This window comes from Salvelinus fontinalis, chromosome 18, assembly GCF_029448725.1.
Source record: "Salvelinus fontinalis isolate EN_2023a chromosome 18, ASM2944872v1, whole genome shotgun sequence".
In the NCBI taxonomy this organism is placed as follows: domain Eukaryota; kingdom Metazoa; phylum Chordata; class Actinopteri; order Salmoniformes; family Salmonidae; genus Salvelinus; species Salvelinus fontinalis.
Genome location: NC_074682.1, coordinates 41714926 through 41737779, shown reverse-complemented (window position 1 = coordinate 41737779; position 22854 = coordinate 41714926). Strand labels below are relative to the sequence as shown.

At 41.9% G+C, this 22854-nt stretch overlaps 1 protein-coding gene across 3 annotated transcripts; it reads right to left on the bottom strand.

Moving 5' to 3' along the window:
- Positions 1-1704: 1704 nt before the first annotated feature.
- LOC129815558 (cyclin-dependent kinase inhibitor 1-like) lies at positions 1705-22621 on the bottom strand. Of its 3 annotated transcripts, none has more exons than XM_055869485.1 (4): positions 22050-22621; positions 12470-12705; positions 3454-3941; positions 1705-3303 (listed from the first exon to the last, which is right to left on the bottom strand). In XM_055869485.1, exon 3 carries the CDS (start codon positions 3921-3923, stop codon positions 3471-3473), a length of 453 nt encoding a protein of 150 aa, XP_055725460.1. In that variant the 5' UTR covers positions 3924-3941; positions 12470-12705; positions 22050-22621; the 3' UTR covers positions 1705-3303; positions 3454-3470. The 3 variants fall into 3 exon arrangements, with proteins under 3 accessions (XP_055725460.1, XP_055725463.1, XP_055725461.1); XM_055869488.1 differs by lacking the exons at positions 12470-12705; positions 22050-22621 and adding an exon at positions 5120-5289 and having other exon boundaries at positions 3454-3481; positions 3513-3941; XM_055869486.1 differs by lacking the exon at positions 12470-12705.
- Positions 22622-22854: the final 233 nt, after the last annotated feature.

The following is a 22854-nucleotide window of genomic DNA, read 5'->3' as shown; positions in this document are numbered from 1 at the left end:
TGTCTCATCAACTATATCACTAATATCTTAATGCTTATATTTAGGTGTGTTCACTGCAAAGGTTAAAGGAGTCTACCACTGTGCGATTACTGGATTTGGCCATGGAACACATCCTATGATTTTAAGCATGTACAAGAACTCCCAGAAGGTCATCTCTGCGTTCCACAACTCATCTAATGATTATTACATCAACATTTCCAACTCAAGTCTCCCTGCAGCTAGAGGTTGGGGAGAATATGTATGTTCAACTCAGGAGTGGAGCAGTTGCCTTTGATGATCACGATGTTGTCACTACTTTCAGTGGTCATCTTCTGTTTCCAATGTGAAAAGGGGCATAGGAGTGAAGGAGTGACTGAGGTGAGGCCTCTGACAACCACAATGGGCTCTGTCAACCATTAATAGCAGTAACAAAATTACAAATCCTATTTTTATTTTAGCCGTCTACATGATGATAGTATTTGTAATCATTATGCTATCAATAAAAAAATACTAGGGATTTAGTTTTTTATCTTCTTTGTTTATGCAAATAATTTATATTTGATGAGCTAACTTTCAGTTTTCAGAATATGATGAACATGATTTAAAAAAGAGTTCATGATGTGGTAATGGTGCATAATGTGTAGCGGTACTTATAAATGTAATCAAACGTACGCTTGGCCTCGTCTTCATGCTTTATACACTGAACAAAAATATAAACGCAACAATTTCAAAGATTTTCCTGAGTTACAGTTCATATAAGGAAATCAGTCATTTGAAATAAATTCATTAGGCCCCAATCCATGACTGGGAATGCAGATATGAATCTGTTGGTCACAGATACTTTAAAAAAAGATTACACTTCTCCGTTGTGCCAGTGGTCATCGAAGGTGAGCATTTTCCCACTGAAGTCGGTTACGACGCCGAACTGCAGTCAGGTCAAAACCCTGGTGATGATGATGAGCAAGCAGATAAGCTTCCCTGAGACGGTTTCTGACAGTTGTATAGAACTTCTTCGGTTCTGCAAACCCACAGTTTCATCAGCTGTCTGGTCTCAGACGATCCCAAAAATGAAGAAGCTGGATGTGGAGGTCCTGAGCTAGCGTGGTTACACGTGGTCTGCAGTTGTGAGGCCGGTTGGACATACTGCCAAACAACGTTGGAGGTGGATTATGGTAGAGAAATCAATATTAAATTATCTGGCAACAGCTCTGGTGGACTTTCCTGCAGTCAGCATGACAATTGCATGCTCCCTCAAAACTTGAGACATCTGTGGCATTGTGTTGTGTGACAAAACTGCACATTTTATAGAGTCCTTTTATTGTCCCCAGCACAAGGTTCACCTGTGTAATGATCATGCTGTTTAATCAGCTTCTTGATATGCCACACCTGTCAGGTGGATGGATTATCTTGGCAAAGGAGAAATGCTCACTAGCAGGGATCTAAACACATTTGTGCACAACATTTGAGAGAAATACAGAGGTCTTTTATTTCAGCTCATGAATCATGGGACCAGCACTTCTACATGTTGCATTGATATTTTTGTTCAGTATAAATATGGCTCCACAGAACTCCGATCTGTATTACATAAATATTTTGTTCCTCTGGAATTGAGAATCGATGCCTGACTGAGGTGGAGAGAAATGTTTTTATAAATATTGGTTACTTATCTTCAGGTCAAAAGACTTTCATGACACCCAAAGGTGAAACAATAAATGTACTTCAGGATAATATATACATACTGTATTTATTTCAATTTTTTCCTAATAACCAATAACACATATCTACCTTATTTCATAATAAATAATATTTTTGTTGTAGATTTGAACATAAACGCTATGTAGGACTTGTGCACCAACATCTATAAACACAAGTGCATTTTTTGGTGTAATGCATGTTATTAGCAGAATATCAGGGTCTGTGAAGCTATTAGTTTAGTTTGGAAGAATTTTCATGACAGAGATGTTGTCTAACCCCCATTCAAATTACCAATAGCAGAAGGATCAGCCATTATAACGAAAAATAACCGTGGTCCGTGATGGACCTTAGTTTGAGGCAGATGAAAACACTTCATGTGTATTTTACTGCACTTCCACTTGGCTGTAGCTTACTCTAAAATAGCTGTGTGTTTTTGAGGACACAATTTCCCTAATTAGATTAAAATACCATACATGCACTTGACTAATTTGAGTCCCTTGATGCACCTGCTGTGGCTACATTAAAAATATTGAGCAATACTGAAAGAAAACGTACATTTCTGATACTATTCTAAGGTTAACTTTCATGTCTGGCCTTGTGTTCAGAAAATCATGAAAGAGCATTGGGGAGGTACCCATCAACAAATTCCCAGGAGTATTATAGCAAAATGCCCTAGTTAGAAGGTGAGGGACATTGGTGACATTTCCTATATAGGAATTTGCATTATAAGCATAACAGTCTTATTCATTACAGTACTCTTCCACTAGTTTCCTATGAGTACATGTTGAGATTTCACAAATGTACACAATATGTACAAACATACATACTTTAGGCAGGAAGTGCTTGCAAAAGATAACATGATTCTGGCACTCTTCACAAGAAATACAGCATTAAGGAAAAAACATTAAATAAAATCACATCAATCAATACATTTGGACATATGAACCAGAAAGACTTTGTAAAATACTATTATGTTGTTGTGGTCATTTTTCAATGAGACAGTATATTGTAGTAGATTCAACCTCTACCATAAACAGTATGGTTTCATCATTTTAAGATGTCATCAATACAAGAGGGTTTAAGGGTAGACCCAGAGGCAGGGCTTTGATTGGTCCATTTTAGTGCTGTGGAATGTCAGACAGGAACTTACCTGTCCAGACAGTGAGCTCTTATAGCAAAAGTCCCCTTTACACCAAAAGGTCATAGGGTTTTAGAGGATGTCCTTACATGACTCACAAATGAACATGGATGCATCATTTGAACCGTTTGAATGTTCCTTCATTACCACAGGAAGAACACAAGCCCCCTTACATTGAAATAATTAGTACATCGGTTAACCTACATGGATATACTTTTTTTTTTTACAGTATACATTGGTAATGGATGCAATAAAAGATGTTGTTTAATTTCCCCCTGCATTTGTTTAGAGTATTGGTTATGTATTCCTCCAGGTAAGTATGCACTCTATGTGTCCAGTGTCTGTGCAGTGTGTGGGTTCCTGCGAGAAGTAGTGTTTGCTGTGGTTCTGTCCCGACTGTTGGCTCTCTGGCTGCTGTGACTGTGTGCCCTGAAATCACTGGCCTGACTTACACTGCGTACCCACCACTCTCTTCTTGGCTTGGTAGAAATCTGCAGAGACAGAAACCAAGAGGACTTGTCAGCATTGGACTTCTTATTCAAAACTTAATTTTAAAGTAAACCAGCAGTTCAACCCTACATCCTTATAACCCTTCCCCAATAACCAACCCCTACATCCACACACGACACCAACACTCCTACCTGTGAGGTTGGTCTGTTTAGTCTTCGGTCTGTTTCGTCTTCAGTCTGTTTTCATTGTGGTTCGTGTTCTCCTTCTTGTCTGGTGTTTTCTCCAGGTTCTGGTGGTTGGCTCCGCACTTCTCAGGTGTGCAAGGGATATTCTCCTTGCCACGGTGCAATGGCCCTGCCCTGACCCCCCCTGTGATGGCCGTCAGGCCTCCCTCCCTCTGTGCCTCTCCCTGACCCAAAAGGCAGGGTTGGTAGAGGAGAGGCAGCTTGGTGCCTAGAACCCCCTCCCACTGGAAGTCTCCCCCAGCCAGAGGCTTCTCTGACAGGAAATCAAAGCCCCAGCGGTGGCAGGCGTCCTCCAGGTCTCTGCGCAAGGCATTCTGGTACTCCTGCTGCAACTGCTCATGGTCCACTGGGCCAAACAGGTTCCGTCTGGCAGGACCTTTCCCCAGGGAGCTCAGAATCCGCTTACGACTGGCCATGGTTGTTCTGGTTCTACACTGCAGGGGACAAAGGGAGAGGACAGCATGGTTAGTTAAGTAGACGGATATCTACTTACAGAGCACAGCAAGAGCAAACAGTAACGTCATCAATAAGATCATGTAAAAAGACCTCATGTCAAATGTAGACACCTGATCTACACCACATGGCCAAAAGCTTGTCGAACATCTCATTCCAAAATCATGGGCATTAATATATAGTTGGTCCCCCCTTTGCTGCCATAACAGCCTCCACTCTTCTGGGAAGGCTTTCCACTAGATGTTGGAGCACTGCTGCAAGGACTTGCTTCCATTCAGCCACAAGAGCATTAGTGAGGTCGGGCACTGATGTTGGGCGATTAGACCTGGCTCGCAGTCGGTGTTCCAATTCATCCCAAAGATGTTCGATGGGGTTGAGGTCGGGGCTCTGTGCTTCAGCACTCGGCGGTCCCGTTCTGTGAGCTTGTGTGACCTAGCACTTTGCGGCTGAGCCTTGTTGCTCCCACCTTTCCGTTTCCACTTCACAATAACAGGGCAGAAATTTTACGAACTGACTTGTTGGAAAGGTGGCATCCTATGACGATGCCACGTTGAAAGTCACAGAGCCCCTTCAGTAAGGCCATTCCACTGCCAATGTGTGTCTATGGAGATTGCATGCCTGTGTGCTCGATTTTATACACCTGTCAGAAACGGGTGTGGCTAAAATAGCCAAATCCACTAATTTGAAGGGGTGTCCATATACTTTTGTAAATATAGTGTACATTGTCGGAGTTGACAGTTTGTTGAATTATCCTGAGTATGTGACACAAGTTCCTTTCTTGTGTCTTCTACTCTACAGAATAGCAAATCTAAAAGTGCTTAAGTTTGATTTTTTAAATGTATGTTTCACTGCAATCAGATGCCTCTGAACAAAGGTAAATATGATAGATTATTGCTATGTAAGACCAATACTGTTTCTCTCAGATTTAAACATCAACAACTAAGGTAGTAACCCAATTAAATTATCTTAAAATCGGCCTATCCTATCACCAACCATCAAACTGAAACAAATATTAATAAATGGCATCAATAAATCAGATATTCCAATATAATTCAATAACAACCAAATATCACACCATAATCACTGAAACACTACTCGCTAATGCAACAAGATGTAAGAAGTTGTATAGCTAGCCTAACCCAACCAATAAAGAACTTACCATTTATGCACAAGTAAATCTCTATCAAAATCCCGAATGTACTTCACTTCATCGGTGTAAAGGAGGAACTGGACTGTGTGTTCAGGAGGCTGCAGTTGTATTTAAGTGCTTGCCATCAGACTATGATTCATAAAGCCCTCCTACTGTCCTGATCTAGTACAGTACATGCCTGGGCAAACCTCTACAGCGACATGTAAAGACAAGTCCTGGACGTCAACTCGTGGCTGTAGTACTACAAATAACCACTAGGTGCCAGTGTTAACCCATAACTTGCGTTTTTTTACAAACAAAATACAGAGATCCACAAGCACTTTTTGAATGTGCAAATGCACATTCCACAGTTGTAAATGTTTCTGAACATTTGCTCACACATCGTTCTATATTTGTTAAAATGTTCGTTTTATTTGTGAGCTATGTTGAATAGATATACAGATCAAGGTTTAATTAGTGAAATATTTTTACACATTTACAGATCCTGGTTTTATTTACTAAATATATTCATAGATCATAGTTTCATTTGTGAATCATGTTGAATATACGCACAGATCATGGTAGACATTTACAGATTAAAGAAAATAAATCTCACTCCAAACTATCTTCGTGAAAACGTGTCTGATGTCAGGGAACAATTCAAACAGAGTTAACTACAGTAAATTAATAGAGGCTGAAATAGGGTAAATCTATGTCACGTGTTAAACTCATTCCACAGAGGGCCGAGTGTCTTTGGGTTTTCGCTCCTGTCCTGTACTTGACTGATGAATTAAGGTCACTAATTAGTAAGGAACTCCCCTCCCCTTGTTGTCTAGGTCGAAAGATCATCGTTTGAGAAGATGGTGGGAAACTGAGGTTTTATTTGAAACTGCTAGTGAGTTGGGTGAAGCTAATAGTACAGAAAGTGAGAAGGGTTGGTTACAGTGGCGAAGAAAAAGGGAAACGAGAAGTAAATCAGTATTGGAAAATAGGTAACCACGAGACTAGTATTTCATCGGATTGAGGGTTTTGGATCAATGCTACTTGGGAAATCCAAGATCTGGAATGTGTTGTAGGAAAGTGTGGAGTCGGTGAGTCACAAGAAGTGGTCTTATTTAGATTTGTTGTTTCTGCGGAGGAGAAGAAGCGTGTTTTAAGACTCAAAAAGATATTGTTGCGGAATGTTTCCTGTGTGGATTTTCGTAGCAGGGTGCTATCTAGGGGGTTATTTCTGGGGTGGCGCAAGAAGTAAAGGCAGAGGATATAACTGAAGACATCGATGGAGTGGTTGGTGCAAATCGACTGACGTGTGGAGAAAAATTTAATTCATCCATGTTACTGTTCTTTGATGACAAGTCTCTCCCTTCTCATACAAAGTTAGGATTCATGAGACACCCTGTAAGAGCGTTTGTGTACAAGCCCCTTCAGTGTTATAAATGTAAAATATTTGGTCATGTGTCAAGTGTGTGCAGAAGGGAAGAATATCGTACGCCAGATGAAGGGAAATGCTGCAACTGTGGAGGTGAACATGCACTTGAATTTCTGGAGTGACCTGTGAAGGAGAATGAGGTGGCAAGGGTAATGAGTGTCCAGCGTGTCTCCTATCTGGAGGCGGTGAGAAAATTGGAAGGAACGAGTAGCGGGGAAGAAACAACGGCAGTAGCGCCACCAAGACCAGTGAAGGTTTCTCATCAACCGAGGGATAGTGAACTGCTGCATGTTAAAAAGGTGGACTTTGTATTATTTATTGCAATGGTCATAAACTGTACAGCACAAGCGGAGAAGAAATCTAATCAAATTGGTATTGTGAATGCTGCTGAAAGTTTTGGGTCTGTGATTTCACAGCCGAGGCCGTGCAAGAAATCCTGATGGTGAATGTACCACCATCACAGGCCCCTGAGCCTGTGTAGGGATGTATTTTAGAGTGGACTGGGATTGAAGAAGTGGGATGGGCTTTCTTAGTTAACATGTTTTATTTTAATATGATGTAGTTTTCCCCCCTTTTCTGCAATTTTTTAAATGTTTCTTATTCAATATCCCGTCCAGCTGGTGGTGGTAATGCAACGTTCTCGCTCTGTTGGCAACCGCCGTTAACCTCATCAAAGATGAAGAGAAGATGGTTGTCGGTTTTAATTGAACGGACAAACCAAAAACTCAGAGACATCACTACGGGAACCTGGATGCAGCAAGGACACGTGCAGAGAGAAGTTGCACCGCATTCCTATGAGATCCAAACGGAGCATGGATCACAACTTAGAGGAAACCGAGTGGCTCTAAGGCTTCAGCCATTTACTCAAGGGACTGAGGATTATCAGGAGGACACTACTTAGGTGTCAAATGCCTTCAGCATTGGACTAAACAGTCAGAACACCCTGACTGACAATGAATGCTATTCAACTGCTTCAATAAGTGCTTCAGCAGGACAACCAAAAAGGACTGTCAAAGCCTCTGAAAGGATAATTGAGAATTGCAACAAAACAAAAAACCTGGACTGAATGTTTGTTTATGTGGAAACAAAGAGCCATAATAGAGTATTGTTGAACAGAGACTGTATTTAGTTGGGAAAAACAAATTCACTCAATATGTTTGCCTCCTTAAGTGATGAGTTAGTCAAGCAGATCACCATAGTCCCTGGGCCCAAGAACACCAAGGTAACCTACCTAAATGACTACCGATCCGTAGCACTCACATCCGTAGCTTTGAAAGGCGGGTCATGTGTGACGTGGAGAGGTTGGACACAGGTGCAGAGAAGAGACCAGATGAGGAATCAGTGGATAAGGATAAACATAAATACTTTACTGAGAAACAGTAGAGGCAGGATCACAGTACACTAGAAAAATAACAAATACTAAGCCTCAAACTCACTCAGGAAAAGAATGCACACGGTAAACAATTCAAGCTTCTGCAAAGGACCACAGAAAACTTACCTTTTTCAACAGGGACACAATCATGAACTAATAAGACACACCTGAGTCCAATAAAAGTCTCTAGGGTGGTTTCTGCCTCCCTCTGGTGCCAGGAGGAAACATGACGTCATGGCTCATATCAACACCATCATCCCAGAAACCCTAGACCCACTCCTAGACCCATTCCAACCTACGTGAGAATGCTGTTCATTGACTACAGCTCAACACCATAGTGCCCTCAAAGTTCCTCACTAAGCTAAGGACCCTGGGACTAAACACATCAATCTGCAACTGGATCCTGGACTTCCTGATGGGCCGCCCCCAGGTGGTGAGGGTAGGTAGCAACACATCTGCCACACTGATCCTCAACACTGGAGCCCCTCAGGGGTGCGTGCTCAATCCCCTCCTGTACTCCCTGTTCACCCACAACTGTATGACCAGGTACGAGTCCAACACCATCATTACGTTTGCAGACGACACAACAGTGGTAGGCCTGATCACCGACAATAACGAGACAGCCTGTAGGGAGGAGGTCAGTGACCTGGCCGGGTGGTGCTAGAATAACAACCTATCCCTCAACGTAACCAAGACTAAGGAGATGATTGTGAACTACAGGAAAAGGAGGACCGAGCACGCCCCCATTCTCATCGACGGGGCTGTAGTGGACCAGGTTGAGAACTTCAAGTTCCTTGGTGTCCACATCACCAACAACCCTAACACACCAAGACAGTCATAAATAGAGCATGACAAAGCCTATTCCCCTTCAGGAAACTAAAAAGATTTGACATGGGTCCTGAGATCCTCAAAAGGTTCTACAGCTGCAACATCGAGAGCATCCAGACTGGTTGCATCACTGCCTGGTACGGCAAGTGCTCGGCCTCCGACCGCAAGGCACTACAGAGGGTAGTGCGTACGGCCCAGTACATCACTGGGGCTAAGCTGCCTGCCATCCAGGACCTCTACACCATGCGGTATCAGAGAAAGGCCCTAAAAATTGTCAAAAGACCCCATCCACCCCAGTCATAGACTGTTCTCTCTACTACCGCATGGCAAGTGGTCCCGGAGCGCCAAGTCTAGGACCAAAAGCCTTCTCAACAGCTTTTACCCCCAAATGGCTACCCAGACTATTTGCATTGTGTGTTCCCCCCCCAACCCCTCTTTTACGCTGCTGCTACTCTCTGTATCATATATGCATAGTCACTTTAACCAAACCTACATGTACATACTACCTCAATTAGCCCGACTAACCGGTGCCTGTATATAGCCTCGCTACTGTATATAGCTTTGCTACTGTTATTATTCACTGTCTTTTTACAGTTTTTTATTTCCTTACTTTATCTGTTGTTCACCTAATACCTATTTTTTTACTTAAAAATTGCACTGTTGGTTAGGGCCTGTAAGTAAGCATTTCACTGTAAGGACTACACCTGTTGTATTCAGCGCACGTGACAAATAAACTGTGATTTGATAATGACTCAACCTTTCCTTTGTTCAGTTGTATGAAATAGAAGAAGTTTAGGCGAGGTGCTGTCTAGCGGAGTAGAAAACTTGAAAATAAAGGAGAGCCGCACACTCTAGGAGCTCAGATGCAAAGATTTAATTACCAACGATTCGACAACCAAGCTGTCTTCATCAGGGTATAATCACAAACACTGTGGGATGACTCGTTTATATAGTGTCAAAAGACACACAGGTGTCTGTAATCATGGCCAAGAGTGGCCTAATATCATTGGTTAATTCTCAAATATTCAAATGGCATACAAAGAGCAGCATACAGTTGTATGAAATAACACATTTCCATAAGCCTATAGCCTGACAAGGCTTTTCTGAGTTACCGTTATTTGAATTTACATAAAAAGTAGCATGCATAGATATTTGAAGATTTTACATACATTGAAACTGCAAAGCCAGCAGCATACCACCCTGCATACCACCACTGGCTTGCTTCTGAAGCTAAGCAGGGTTGGTCCTGGTCAGGCCCTGGATGGGAGACCAGATGCTGCTGGAAGTGGTGTTGGAGGGCCAGTAGAAGGCACTCTTTCCTCTGGTCTAAAAAATATCCCAATGCCCCAGGGCAGTGATTGGGGACACTGCCCTGTGTAGGGTGCCGTCTTTCGGATGGGATGTTAAACGGGTGTCCTGACTCTCTGAGGTCATTAAAGATCCCATGGCACTTATCGTAAGAGTAGGGGTGTTAACCCCGGTGTCCTGGCTAAATTCCCAATCTGGCCCTCAAACTATCATGGTCACCTAATAATCCCCAGTTTACAATTGGCTCAGTCATCCCCCTCCTCTCCCCTGTAACTATTCCCCAGGTCGTTGCTGCAAATGAGAACGTGTTCTCAGTCAACTTACCTGGTAAAAAAAATATATATATAAAAAAAAAATCCAAACATCAGGAAAAGTTCCCTTTCTCGGTTTCAGGTTACTCTTTGAAAATAAAATGAATGAAATTATGGTTTACTTTAAAACTTTTGCTTTGAATATCAGTTTTCTAAAAACTATGTTTTACTAAATGCCTGAGGCACAACTAAAGCAACTCAAGTTCTCACTGATGTCTTATCTTTGCTTGATACTTTCTCAAAGTGTACTGTTCTGGCAGAGTGGCAGTTAAGCAGAAGCAAACTTTCATAAACTTTGGGGGGCGTGATTCATTTTCTCTGGTGCAAAGGCTGAGTTAAGCATGTGTATTTCGTCCAGTAAACAACCATTTACACAAATTCAAACTCCAAGTTTTTCCGGTATGAGTAAATTCCAGTCCACACCAATCTCTTCACTTGGCTTAGACTTCTTGTAGGTTGGACTGATTATTCGAGTGACATTCCAGAGAGTAGACTTCTCCCACCCACAGTTCACACAGTTGTGCCCTTTCTATTTTGGGCTACATGCCTACATTGTAATATGTCTCTGGGTTATGCTATTTCTTTTACTGACATATGGTATTTAGGCCTATGTACAATACTGTAATAGTTGTTTGTATTAGTGACTTCCCTGGACCTCGAATAAAAGTCTGTGTAGGCCTATATATGTCATGAAGTGAGTTGCAGAGGCACTTGAGTCGCTCTGGTGTAAAAACAAAAGAATTATAGAATACCAAACAAAAGAATACCAGAAGCACATGTTCATGGCTGCAGGGCAAAGGCCTATGTCTACTGTAGTGTATTTAAAGGGATAATCCTTAGTTGAAACAATAACAAAGCGGGCACCCTGCTTCTGTTTTGGTAAAAAGCTGAGGGATGGGCCTGGAGATTTTTTTAAAATATTTTTTTAATGACCTTTACCTGATGCTTTTATCCAAAGCGACTTACAGCCAATGCGTGTATACAATGCAACCACTCTAAAATGTATAGACTGTGCTATGCAACGACAAACTGACCACCCAAGATATCACATTTAGTTTTAAGAATGTTTTGAGGCTATACAGTGTTTTTGGGGTTCTGATGGGGTTTGACAGTTGAACTAACCTTATGAGGCATTTATACATTATATTCTTAAAGAATCAATGGGTATATATCATTCATTTATTTGTCAAAAAATGGATGTAGCAACTACAGATTGACCCTTTTAAGAACCCACAGCTCCACATGTCGTGGATCAATCTTGTGCCGAAATTTGAGCTAGCTCCAACTGATCTACCTGTTCTCGAAGTTAGGCTTGCTTATGTCAGCCAAAACATCAGGCTGCCACACTATCTCCATTCTATTCCACAGATCGCCCCAGCCAACCTCATTCCTGCTGGCATCCTGCCCGGTTCCTTCCCACTGCAGCCGCAAATAAAAGACACCTGACAGTTGACCTACTCTCATGAAAGAGTGTTTAATGACCAGAAACTCAGCCTCATGGGACAGTAACCCAGTTGTTTAGCAATGCAGGAGGTTAACAGGGGCTCTTGGTTCCTTTGCAAGTTATGACATTTTAAACGAGAAGGTACACTCCCCTCCAGATAAATTTGGAAAGTGAATCTGCAATCTAAATTTGCCTCTATACTCCACCATTTTGAATTTGAGATCAAATGTTTTATATGAGGTGACAGTACAGTGTCACCTTTTATTTGAGGGTATTAGTCAGGTCCCAAATTATTGGCACCACTGACAAACATAAGCAAAAAAGACTGTATAAAATAAATAATGCACATACTGAACTAAATTGTATGCTCACAAAAATGGGAAAATTATATTATTTTATACTAATACAATTGCTCAGAGATAGAGATTTAGTCAAACAAGTAATTTAAAAAAACATCTAAAAAAGATAGGGATCAAAATTATTAATACTCCAGCAGCCTCCCCTTGCGAGGATAATGACACTGAGCCTTCCTCTAAAATGTTTTATGAGATTAGAGAACACATTGGGAGGAATCTTAGACCATTCCTCCATACAGAATCTTCCCAGGTCCTTGGTATCCTGCCTCTGCACTTATGGATTGGCCTCTTCAATTCAAACAACAGATTTTCAATGAGGACAATTCCCTTACCAGGCCATGATGCAACTGGTCAGGACGTTCTCGATGGTGCAGTAGTTGTTTTTGGAGAGGACCGGGGTGACATGTTGAATTTCTTCAGCCGCCTTAGAAAGTAGAGACGCTGTTGCACCCTCTTGACAAGAGTGGTGGTGTTGTTGGTCCATGTCAGGAAGTCCAGGATCCAGTTGCAGAGGGTGGTGTCCAGACCCAGAGCTTTCACAGACACCAAGAAAGACTGGAATATACTCCTGTTTTGTAATAATGGAGGAAATTCAACATGGAACTTTGACAGTCACCACCCTTTTAAAATGTACAGTGGGGCAAAAAAGTATTTAGTCAGCCACCAATTGTGCAAGTTCTTCCACTTAAAAAGATGAGAGAGGCCTATAATTTTCATCATATGTACACTTCAACTATGACAGACAAAATGAGAAAAAAAATCCAGAAAATCACATTGTAGGATTTTTTTGTTGTTGAAAACTCTGTTTATTAAGTTTTACACACACAGACAAGACAAAGCAATATAAATAATATACTCAACTAGAAAAAATACAAATAATACATAAAAAAATAAAAAAAATAGCTTTAAAGATACCATACTTTAGACAAGCCAAACACACCAGGCAGAAGGCTACAAAGGTTAAAGGGCAATCTATAGTATAGGGACAGAGCAAACACCTCACCATTGTTCTGTAAACAGTCAAGGGATGGGGTGGAGAAATGTAACCACTCACAGACAGTCAAGGCCACAGACCAACCATTCACTGGACCAAAAAATAAAAAGTTTACAATGCTTTAAAATAAAAAATGAATAATAATCATTTTATGTAGGCGTGAACAAAATGTAAAAATAAAAATAACTGGGAAAAACAAGCTCACACCTTAGTCTCTGCCCGGGCAAGATGAACAAGGCATCCGCAGGTCCCAATCACTAAGCACATCAACCTTAATGCCCCCTACCCCCATCCCAGAAAAAACACAGAGAAATGCTCATCCAACCCCCAAGTCACAGGGGGGTCAAATACAGACTTATTTTGGTTTTAATAGGAATGCCATCAGAGGATGGACTGTTTAAAGTAAGACCGGAATGGAGCCCAAGCCTCATTAAACAGTTTGGGGTTCCCACGTGAATTTAATTGAATTTTTTCTAGTTTCAGCGAGCACAACACATCTCTCACCCAATATTTATAAGATGGGGGAGCTGCCATCTTCCAGTTCTGTAGTATTAGCCGTCTAGCTAAAAGAGTTGTATAAGCAACAGTGTCCGACTGGATTCTTGACAGGGGGGTACCTATGGCCAGTACTCCAAAAAGGGCTGTAAGGGGAGAGGGATCTATAACAGTGTCATATATATCAGAGAAACATTTAAATATTAATTCCCAGAAACCTGACAGTTTATGACAGCCCCAGAACATATGCAACAGTGTGGCTGGTTCAATTTTACATCTGACACAGGTAGGATCAAAATCAGAGAATATTCTTCCAAGTCTGGCCCCAGACCAGAGGATACGGTGAACCACCTTGAATTGAATGAGGCTGTGTCTAGTGCTAAAAGAGGACAAATGCACCCTGCGCAGCACAGATTCCCAGGTGTCTTCCCCAAGTTCCTCCCCCAAATCCTTTTCCCATCGAGTCTTTAAAGGCACCAAAGAAGGGTTCTGTAAGTCATGAATGATTGCATATACATCTGAAATTGCACCGCTAGGAAGCTTGTTCAGCTCCAGGATGCTCTCTATAGCTGTATTCGCAGGCCTATGGGGAAATTCAGGTGTGTTAGCTCTGACAAAGTTCCTAGTCTGGAGATAGCGGAAAAAGTGGGATTGGGGGAGGTTGAACCTTTCCTGTAGCTGAGCAAAAGAGGCAAATGTATCATCAAAGAATAATTGGGCTAGTGAGGAGAGGCCTAGTGAGTGCCAGATGCCAAAAGCCCCATCATTCAAAGATGGAGGAAATAAAATGTTTTGATTGATTGGGCCTGATAGAGAAAAGCCTCAGAGGCCAAAGGCTAAACGGAACTGATTCCAAATTTTAAGAGACTGCTTTACAATTGGGTTGACACACCTTTTGCCTAGGGACACTGGGAGAGACGAGCACAACACAGAAGAAAGTGCAGCAGGTTTACACGATTCAGACTCCATCTGGACCCAGAGTGGTCTAGGGCCAGTAGGATCAGTCTGCAGCCAGTACAGAAGGGCTCTGAAATTTGCAGCCCAATAGTATGTCTGAAAATTTGGTAGAGCTAAACCCCCAAATGACTTAGGCTTCTGTAAATGTTTTCTACCAATCCGTGGTACCTTGCCATCCCAAATAAAATGCATGAATGTTTGATCCAGTGAAATAAAAAAAGATTTTGGAATAAAAATGGGTAAACATTGAAATAAATATAGAAATTTGGGCAACACACTCATTTTAATGACATTAATCCTTCCGATGAGAGAAAGAGGTAGCGAATTCCAAAAAGTAAAAGATTGTTTCAAACTGTCTGCTAGAGCAACAAAGTTTTCCTGAAACAGATTTGAATATTTACTTGTCACTAACTCCCAAGTAGGTGAATTGATCCCGGACAATCCTAAACTGAGAACTTGTAAAAGAGCACTTTAAAGCAGCCTTGTTTACAGGAAAAAGCTCACTCTTGCCTAGATTCAGCTTGTACCCTGAGATTGATCCAAACCTTTTAAGAACAGATAAGGCGTGTGGCAATGAGGTATCAGGGTTAGAGATAAACAAAAGGAGGTCATCCGCATATAGCGAGACTTTCTGCTCTAAGCCCGTCCTGATTATTCCTTGAATGGCATCATTAGAGCGTAGTGCAATGGCGAGAGGTTCAATTGCCAAAGCAAACAACAAGGGGGAGAGTGGACAGCCCTGTCTGGATCCGCGGTGCAAGGGAAAATAGTCAGAGGACAAGTTGTTAGTCCGTACCGAAGCCATGGGGGAAAAATAAAGAATCTTTATCCACGCAATGAATTTGGGGCCAAAGCCAAATCTATAAAGGGTAGCTGTTAGGTAATCGAACTCAACGCGGTCAAACGCTTTTTCTGCATCAAGTGAGACCACCACCTCTGGGTCCTCCGACGCTGGGGAGTACAGTATATTCATAAGGCGCCTAATATTGAAAAACAAATGCCTATTTCTCACAAAGCCAGTCTGGTCAGAATGTATTACTTGGTGCAGCGAGCCTTCCATACGGATGGCTAAAAGCTTGGCTAGGATTTTGTAATCACAGTTTAAAAGCGAGATTGGGCGATAGGATCCACATTCCAGGGGGTCTTTGTTTTTCTTTAATAGTAATGAAATTGAAGCCTGATAAAGACTAGGTGGTAGCTTTGAGGTATTAAGGCACTCTGCAAATAGTCGAGACAAGAATGGGCAAAGCAGACCAGAAAACGTCCTGTAAAATTCGGTTGGAAAACCATCCGGGCCCGGTGATTTACCACTTTTCATTGCGGACACTGCTGTTGCAATCTCCTCAGGTGTAAATTCTTCTTCTAGACAGTCATGGGTGTCTGTATCAATTGAAGGCATATTCAGGCCATTAAAGAAGGAATCAATCAGCAAAGGGTCTTGAGGGGATTCAGAGGTGTATAGCGCAGAGTAAAATTGTTTGAATTGATCATTGATCTCTTTATGTATAACTGTGGTGGCACCAGACGGGGTCCTTATTTGTGGGATTAAACGTGAGGCCTCAGATTTACGGATCTGATGTGCAAGGAGTTTACTCGCCTTGTCGCCTTGTTCATACACTCTGTACCGAGCTTGCAAGAGTAACTGTTCAGCTTGCCTGATAGAAAGCTCATCAAATTCAGATTGGAGTAGTTGGCGCTCTTTATGCAGATCAGAGGAAGGAACCGTAGCATACTTCTCATCCAATGTGGCTATGGATTCGCTCAGGTCCCGAAGTCGCTGAGAGCGTACTCTGTTTTGGTTGGCTGTATAAGAAATAATTTGGCCACGTAGGTATGCTTTGAGAGACTCCCATATGGTAGAGCAGGACATACCTGGTGTTGAATTAGTTTCTAGGAATACGGTGATTTCAGAAGAAATGAAATTGACAAACTCCTTATCTGAGAGTAAAATGGGGTTAAGACGCCATTGATAACACATAGGAGGTCGCTGGGGAAACTCTAGTTCAAGCACTAATGGTGAATGGTCAGAAATAACAATACTCTTGTAAGTACACTGCCGAAGGTTAGGCAGAAGTTTTTTGTCCAAAAATAAGTAATCAATCCGGGAGTATGTTTGATGAACATGAGAATAAAAGGAATACTGTCTATCTGTAGGATGTAGGAAACGCCAGGCCTCAAACATGGCATATTTCTGAAGAAAGGCTTGAATAAGTAGGGCACATTTAGATGGGCTTGTAGTTGTTCGTGAGGACTTGTCAAGAACTGGGGACATTTTGTAGTTGAAATCCCCCCCTAAAATCAACAAATGAGAATCTAAATTGGGTATAGCAGACAAAAAGGAAGAAATGAAACTTGTGTCATCCCAATTGGGAGCATAAACACTAGCCAAAACAAGAGGGGTAGAAAACAGTTTACTGGTTACTATGACGTATCGTCCCTTAGGATCAGCGATAACCTCAGAAGCTACAAAGGGAGTAGCTTTATCAACCAAAATGGCAGCCCCTCTTGATTTACTATGAAAGTTAGAGTGGAACACTTGACCAACCCAGTCCCTACGCATCCTAAAGTACTCACCAGTCCTCAAGTGAGTCTCTTGTAGAAATGCAACATTTGCATTCAAACCCTTTAAGTGTGTCAACACCCTCTTACGCTTCACTGGGTTATTAACCCCTTTGATGTTCCACGAAATGTACTTGATCGCATCGTTTCGGCCCCTCTGGGCATTCCCGTTATACAACCCTGTCATTAGAGCATAGAATGGAAAAGCAATGAGCGCCCAAAAACCCTAGAATAACTTGTCTCAGAGTAATAATGTACGGTGGTAGATGTTTGGAAAAAGTACAGAAAAAAAATGAAAAAGACAGAATGACAACATTAGAACTGAACAATTCAACCCCTCCCCCCACCCCCTCCCCCCATCCCAGACAATACCTCCCCAAACGAGGTACAAGCCTAAATAGAACATGTTCTCTTCGCACAGTATGTCTGTGAGAGTGCGGTCTTAAACCTAAACCCACAGTCCCGCTCTTTAAATTCGCGTTTTGTTAGTGGATAAAACAGCAAAAAGAGATAATCATTTTTTTTTTTTTTTAAATAAAAGTGAATCCCTTGTGCAGACTAAATTACAAAAGCACCACTTGTAGATGTATATAATTATATTCCCAGTCTTATAATAGGCATTTGAGAGAGAAAATAAAGAAAATAAATAAAATGTATAAAGGCTCTCAGCCGAAAACCTAATTTGAAGTAAGGAAATCGTAGTAAGACAATGAAAAATAATAATAATAATAATAATTATAATAGTTGTCTAGTTGAATGCTGAGACAGCTTACAACCAAGACCGAAAAACTACGTGTGCACAACGTTGAACGCTTGCTGGGCATAAATGACGCTCAGAACTTTTAAAATTTAAGTGAAGACCCCAAAAAACGTGTCGCCTCGGGAAGCACTTACTGTTTACTGGGTCAATGCAAACGGATGCAGTAAACAAATAACCAAGAATATTTTGAGTCACTGAGACACTATGTAAACAAACTGAGTAGGTGAGCGAGACAGCCTAGAAACACAGGAGTAAAGTAAAACCTCAATACAATGAAATTAAAATGACTGAATGCTTGTAAGGTAAGCACACTAGATGATCAAAACATTAGATCACATCAAATAAGCCTTAATGGGTTTGCCAACTCCCCAACTATACAAAATTAGCATGTTGTAGCTAAACATAATTGTACCACAGGTGGGTTACTTACTATCCACAGTTCGCAAGCAACAGTTGCTGAACTATGAGCAAGTTCAAGACTTCTTGACGTGACGTTGAATGTGAGAGAGAGCCTCATCCGGAGATTCAAATGTGTAGTCTTTACCATCATGAGATAGCCATAAACGGGCCGGGAATCGCAGTCCGTACTTCACACCTGGATGGTCCCGAAGTAGTCGTTTGGCCTGTCCGAAAGCTGCGCGCTGCTTGGAAACAGTGGGGGAGTAGTCCTGGTAGATGGAGAAGCTCTGTCCTTGAAAGCTCAGAGTGGTATTGCGGGCTCGTCGGAGAATCTCCATCTTCTCATGGAAAAAGTGCACTCGAAGAATTATGTCACAGGGCCTCTCTCCATCCCGGGGCTTTGGGCGCAGTGACCGGTGGGCACGATCAATCAGGGGCTTTTCATCTAAGGCAAGAACATCCTTCAGCAGCCCAGAAACGAAATCCGTGGCGCGAGGCATTTCCGCTGACTCTGGGACTGATACAAGTCTCAGGTTATTGCGGCGAGAGAATCCCTCTAAACTTACACAGCTCTCCTTCACCTTTTTTAAATCCGCAGCTAGGTGTTTCACGTCAGCCTCCAGGGATGAGGTTAAGTCGGAGACATTTGTAGCAGAGGTCTCCAGTGCTGCAATCGTTGTAGTGTGCGACGCCATTGTTGTTTTGAGCGATGTGATTGCTGGCACCGTCTCGTTCCGCAGGATGGTTAGATCTGCTTTTAAAGTATCAGAAACCTCCTTTATTCGGGCCTCAATCGTAGCAACCACCTCCGTTTTCATTTCAACTATCTCAGAGCGTAGTAGTTTGATGGCCTCGAGAATGTTCATTTCAGCGCCGCCAGGCCAAGCCACCACCCCGGGTAAAGTGTCAGTCCCCGGGCCGTCAGGCTCAGGAGAGGGCGGTGATGAGAGTGCGTCTTGTAGGCCGGGTTTTCTCAAAGTCATGCTTTTGGCCTTATGTTTCGTCGACATGCTGACATTTGGAAGTAAAGTAGTCTTGGTTTTTACGGGAAGGGATCACCAAAATAATATATGAAAATAAATACGGTTCTGCTGCAAAATTCACATAAACTTTAAAAATACCACGGGAGCAAACGGAAAACACGTCAGTCGCACATGGCGTCCCTCCAATCCCCCCACATTGTAGGATTTTTAATGAATTTATTTGCAAATTATGGTGGAAAATAAGTATTTGGTCACCTACAAACAAGCAAGATTTCTGGCTCTCACAGACCTGTAACTTCTTCTTTAAGAGGCTCCTCTGTCCTCCACTCGTTACCTGTATTAATGGCACCTGTTTGAACTTGTTATCAGTATAAAAGACACCTGTCCACAACCTCAAACAGTCACACTCCAAACTCCACTATGGCCAAGACCAAAGAGCTGTCAAAGGACCAAAGAGCTGTCAAAGATACCAGAAACAAAATTGTAGACCTGCACCAGGCTGGGAAGACTGAATCTGCAATAGGTAAGCAGCTTGGTTTGAAGAAATCAACTGTGGGAGCAATTATTAGGAAATTGAAGACATACAAGACCACTGATAATCTCCCTCGATCTGGGGCTCCACGCAAGATCTCACCCCGTGGGGTCGAAATGATCACAAGAACGGTGAGCAAAAATCCCAGAACCACACGGGGGGACCTAGTGAATGACCTGCAGAGAGCTGGGACCAAAGTAACAAAGCCTACCATCAGTAACACACTACGCCGCCAGGGACTCAAATCCTGCAGTGCCAGACGTGTCCCCCTGCTTAAGCCAGTACATGTCCAGGCCCGTCTGAAGTTTGCTAGAGAGCATTTGGATGATCCAGAAGAAGATTGGGAGAATGTCATATGGTCAGATGAAACCAAAATATAACTTTTTGGTAAAAACTCAACTGGTCGTGTTTGGAGGACAAAGAATGCTGAGTTGCATCCAAAGAACACCATACCTACTGTGCAGCATGGGGGTGGAAACATCATGCTTTGGGGCTGTTTTTTTTGCAAAGGGACCAGGACGACTGATCCGTGTAAAGGAAAGAATGAATGGGGCCATGTATCGTGAGATTTTGAGTGAAAACCTCCTTCCATCAGCAAGGGCATTGAAGATGAAACGTGGCTGGGTCTTTCAGCATGACAATGATCCCAAACACACCGCCCGGGCAACGAAGGAGTGGCTTCGTAAGAAGCATTTCAAGGTCCTGGAGTGGCCTAGCCAGTCTCCAGATCTCAACCCCATAGAAAATCTTTGGAGGGAGTTGAAAGTCTGTGCTGCCCAGCAACAGCCCCAAAACATCACTGCTCTAGAGGAGATCTGCATGGAGGAATGGGCCAAAATACCAGCAACAGTGTGTGAAAACCTTGTGAAGACTTACAGAAAACGTTTGACCTCTGTCATTGCCAACAAAGGGTATATAACAAAGTATTGAGAAACTTTTGTTATTGACCAAATACTTATTTTCCACCATAATTTGCAAATAAATTCATTACAAATCCCACAATGTGATTTTCTGGATTTTTTTCCTCATTTTGTCTGTCATAGTTGAAGTGTACCTATGATGAAAATTACAGGCCTCTCTCATCTTTTTAAGTGGGAGAACTTGCACAATTGGTGGCTGACTAAATACTTTTTTGCCCCACTGTAAGTTATGTAAAGTTGTCTTGTGGCATTACAATTAAAGTTAAATTTTTATAGTACTTTCATGAGGACCAGGGGCTCACTAGTGGCACAGCGGTCTAAGGCACTGCATCTCAGTGCAAGAGGCATCACTACAGTCCCTGTTTCAAATCCAGGCTATATCACATCTGGCTGTGATTGGTAGTCCCATAGGGAGGTGCACAATTGGCCCAGCGGGGTCTGGGTTTGGCTGGGATAGGCCGTCATTGTAACTTGCCTAGTTAAATGAAAATTCACTTCAATCACTAATTTACGAATTGGTCAACCTCCCCTCTTATCCACCAGTTGTAGTCAATTATAGGATTTTGTTTACAATTTTAGAATTGTGATGTCCAGGTGTGACTTTTTAAAACCACTGTCATTGGTACATTTACACCTATGATATGCATACATTTTATAAATGTAACATATATCCAAAGTAGCTTACCCTATTATGAGATGAGGGCATTCAGATGGAGGCCATTCACATGATCATAGGAGATGAGTTTAAGTTTATGAATATGAAGCCGAAGACAAAGCTATTTTGACAGTAAAGTTTGTTTTGTGATATTATTGAAACTAAATTGTCATTCAGTCACAGAAGGGATATTAGGTGTGGATCATAGCACCTAATGTATAACTGACCTCTCCCCTTTTTGGAACCTAATGGCAGAACTAATTTACAGTAACAGTGCGTGGGTAAAATCCCTGGGGAAGCCAGAAATAAATGTGCATATTACAACTTATGTGTTGTGATAATTGCATTGTTTGCTCTATAACCTGTTAGTTCATATACCTTGACACCGTGATATATACGCATAAGGTCGAGACAATAAGATGTAGTGGCAGAATAAATTCCACCACACCTTTGTTTCATTACTAAACTGGAGAGCAACCTCTGTCCGGTGAAGTCCAAAAAGCATATTGCAAGTCGCAAAGAAAACAGGAGCTGCCTCCACATTTCCAGCACCATTTCAACATCAACTAAAAGATACCAAAAACAATCAACGTATGGTAATTATGACGTGCAAGTATAAAAAAAAACATACAAGTATAAAAAAAACATATTGACTCACCCTACTTGTGGAGAGACGCCAATGCCATCCTCCTTTCTTTCATGTTGACGAAACAGTCTATGGCTGTCATACAGTAAAAGCTTTTATTTTAATCTGGCTAAAATTATTGCTTGCTAGCCTAACTTCCTTTTATAGGCAACGTTAGCTAGTTAACATTATTCTTCTACATCTAGCTACATATTGAACTTACATCCTCTTAGTCCAATATATACATTTATGGTTGGATCAGAATCGCCGTTATAATCATTGGCCAGTACAGAGAATAAAGTAAACCACAAATCCAAATCCCTATCTTCTTACATGGCTAATTTAGGAAAGGGAAATTTTAGCTAGCTAGCCACCGTCGGGCAACAACACAATGAAATGCAACAATTCAAGTTGTTTCTGTCAATGACGTATTTCTCTTGATGTAATAGGAGTGAAGCCATATCCAAACAGGCTTTTTTTGGTGCTCCAGGACCATTCATAGTTCAGCTCACTCAGTTTAGCTCAACGCCCATTGAGGCCAATTGCTCGCTGGCTTTCCTTGCATTCAATGCTATGGGAGGCAACAATGTCATACTCTTTATGACCAGACAGCATCAGATAGATGGCCTACACATTCACATAGAGGGGCGCTGTTTTGCTCGCTTGGATGCTTTCTTCGGTGAGATACATTCAGCCTCTTGCGAATTGAAGGAAAATGATACTGAACAAAAATATAAACACAACATGCAACAAGCAGAAAGATTTTTTATGTTACAGTTCATATAAGGAAATCAGTCAATTTAAATAAATTAGGCCTTAATCTATGGATTTCACATGG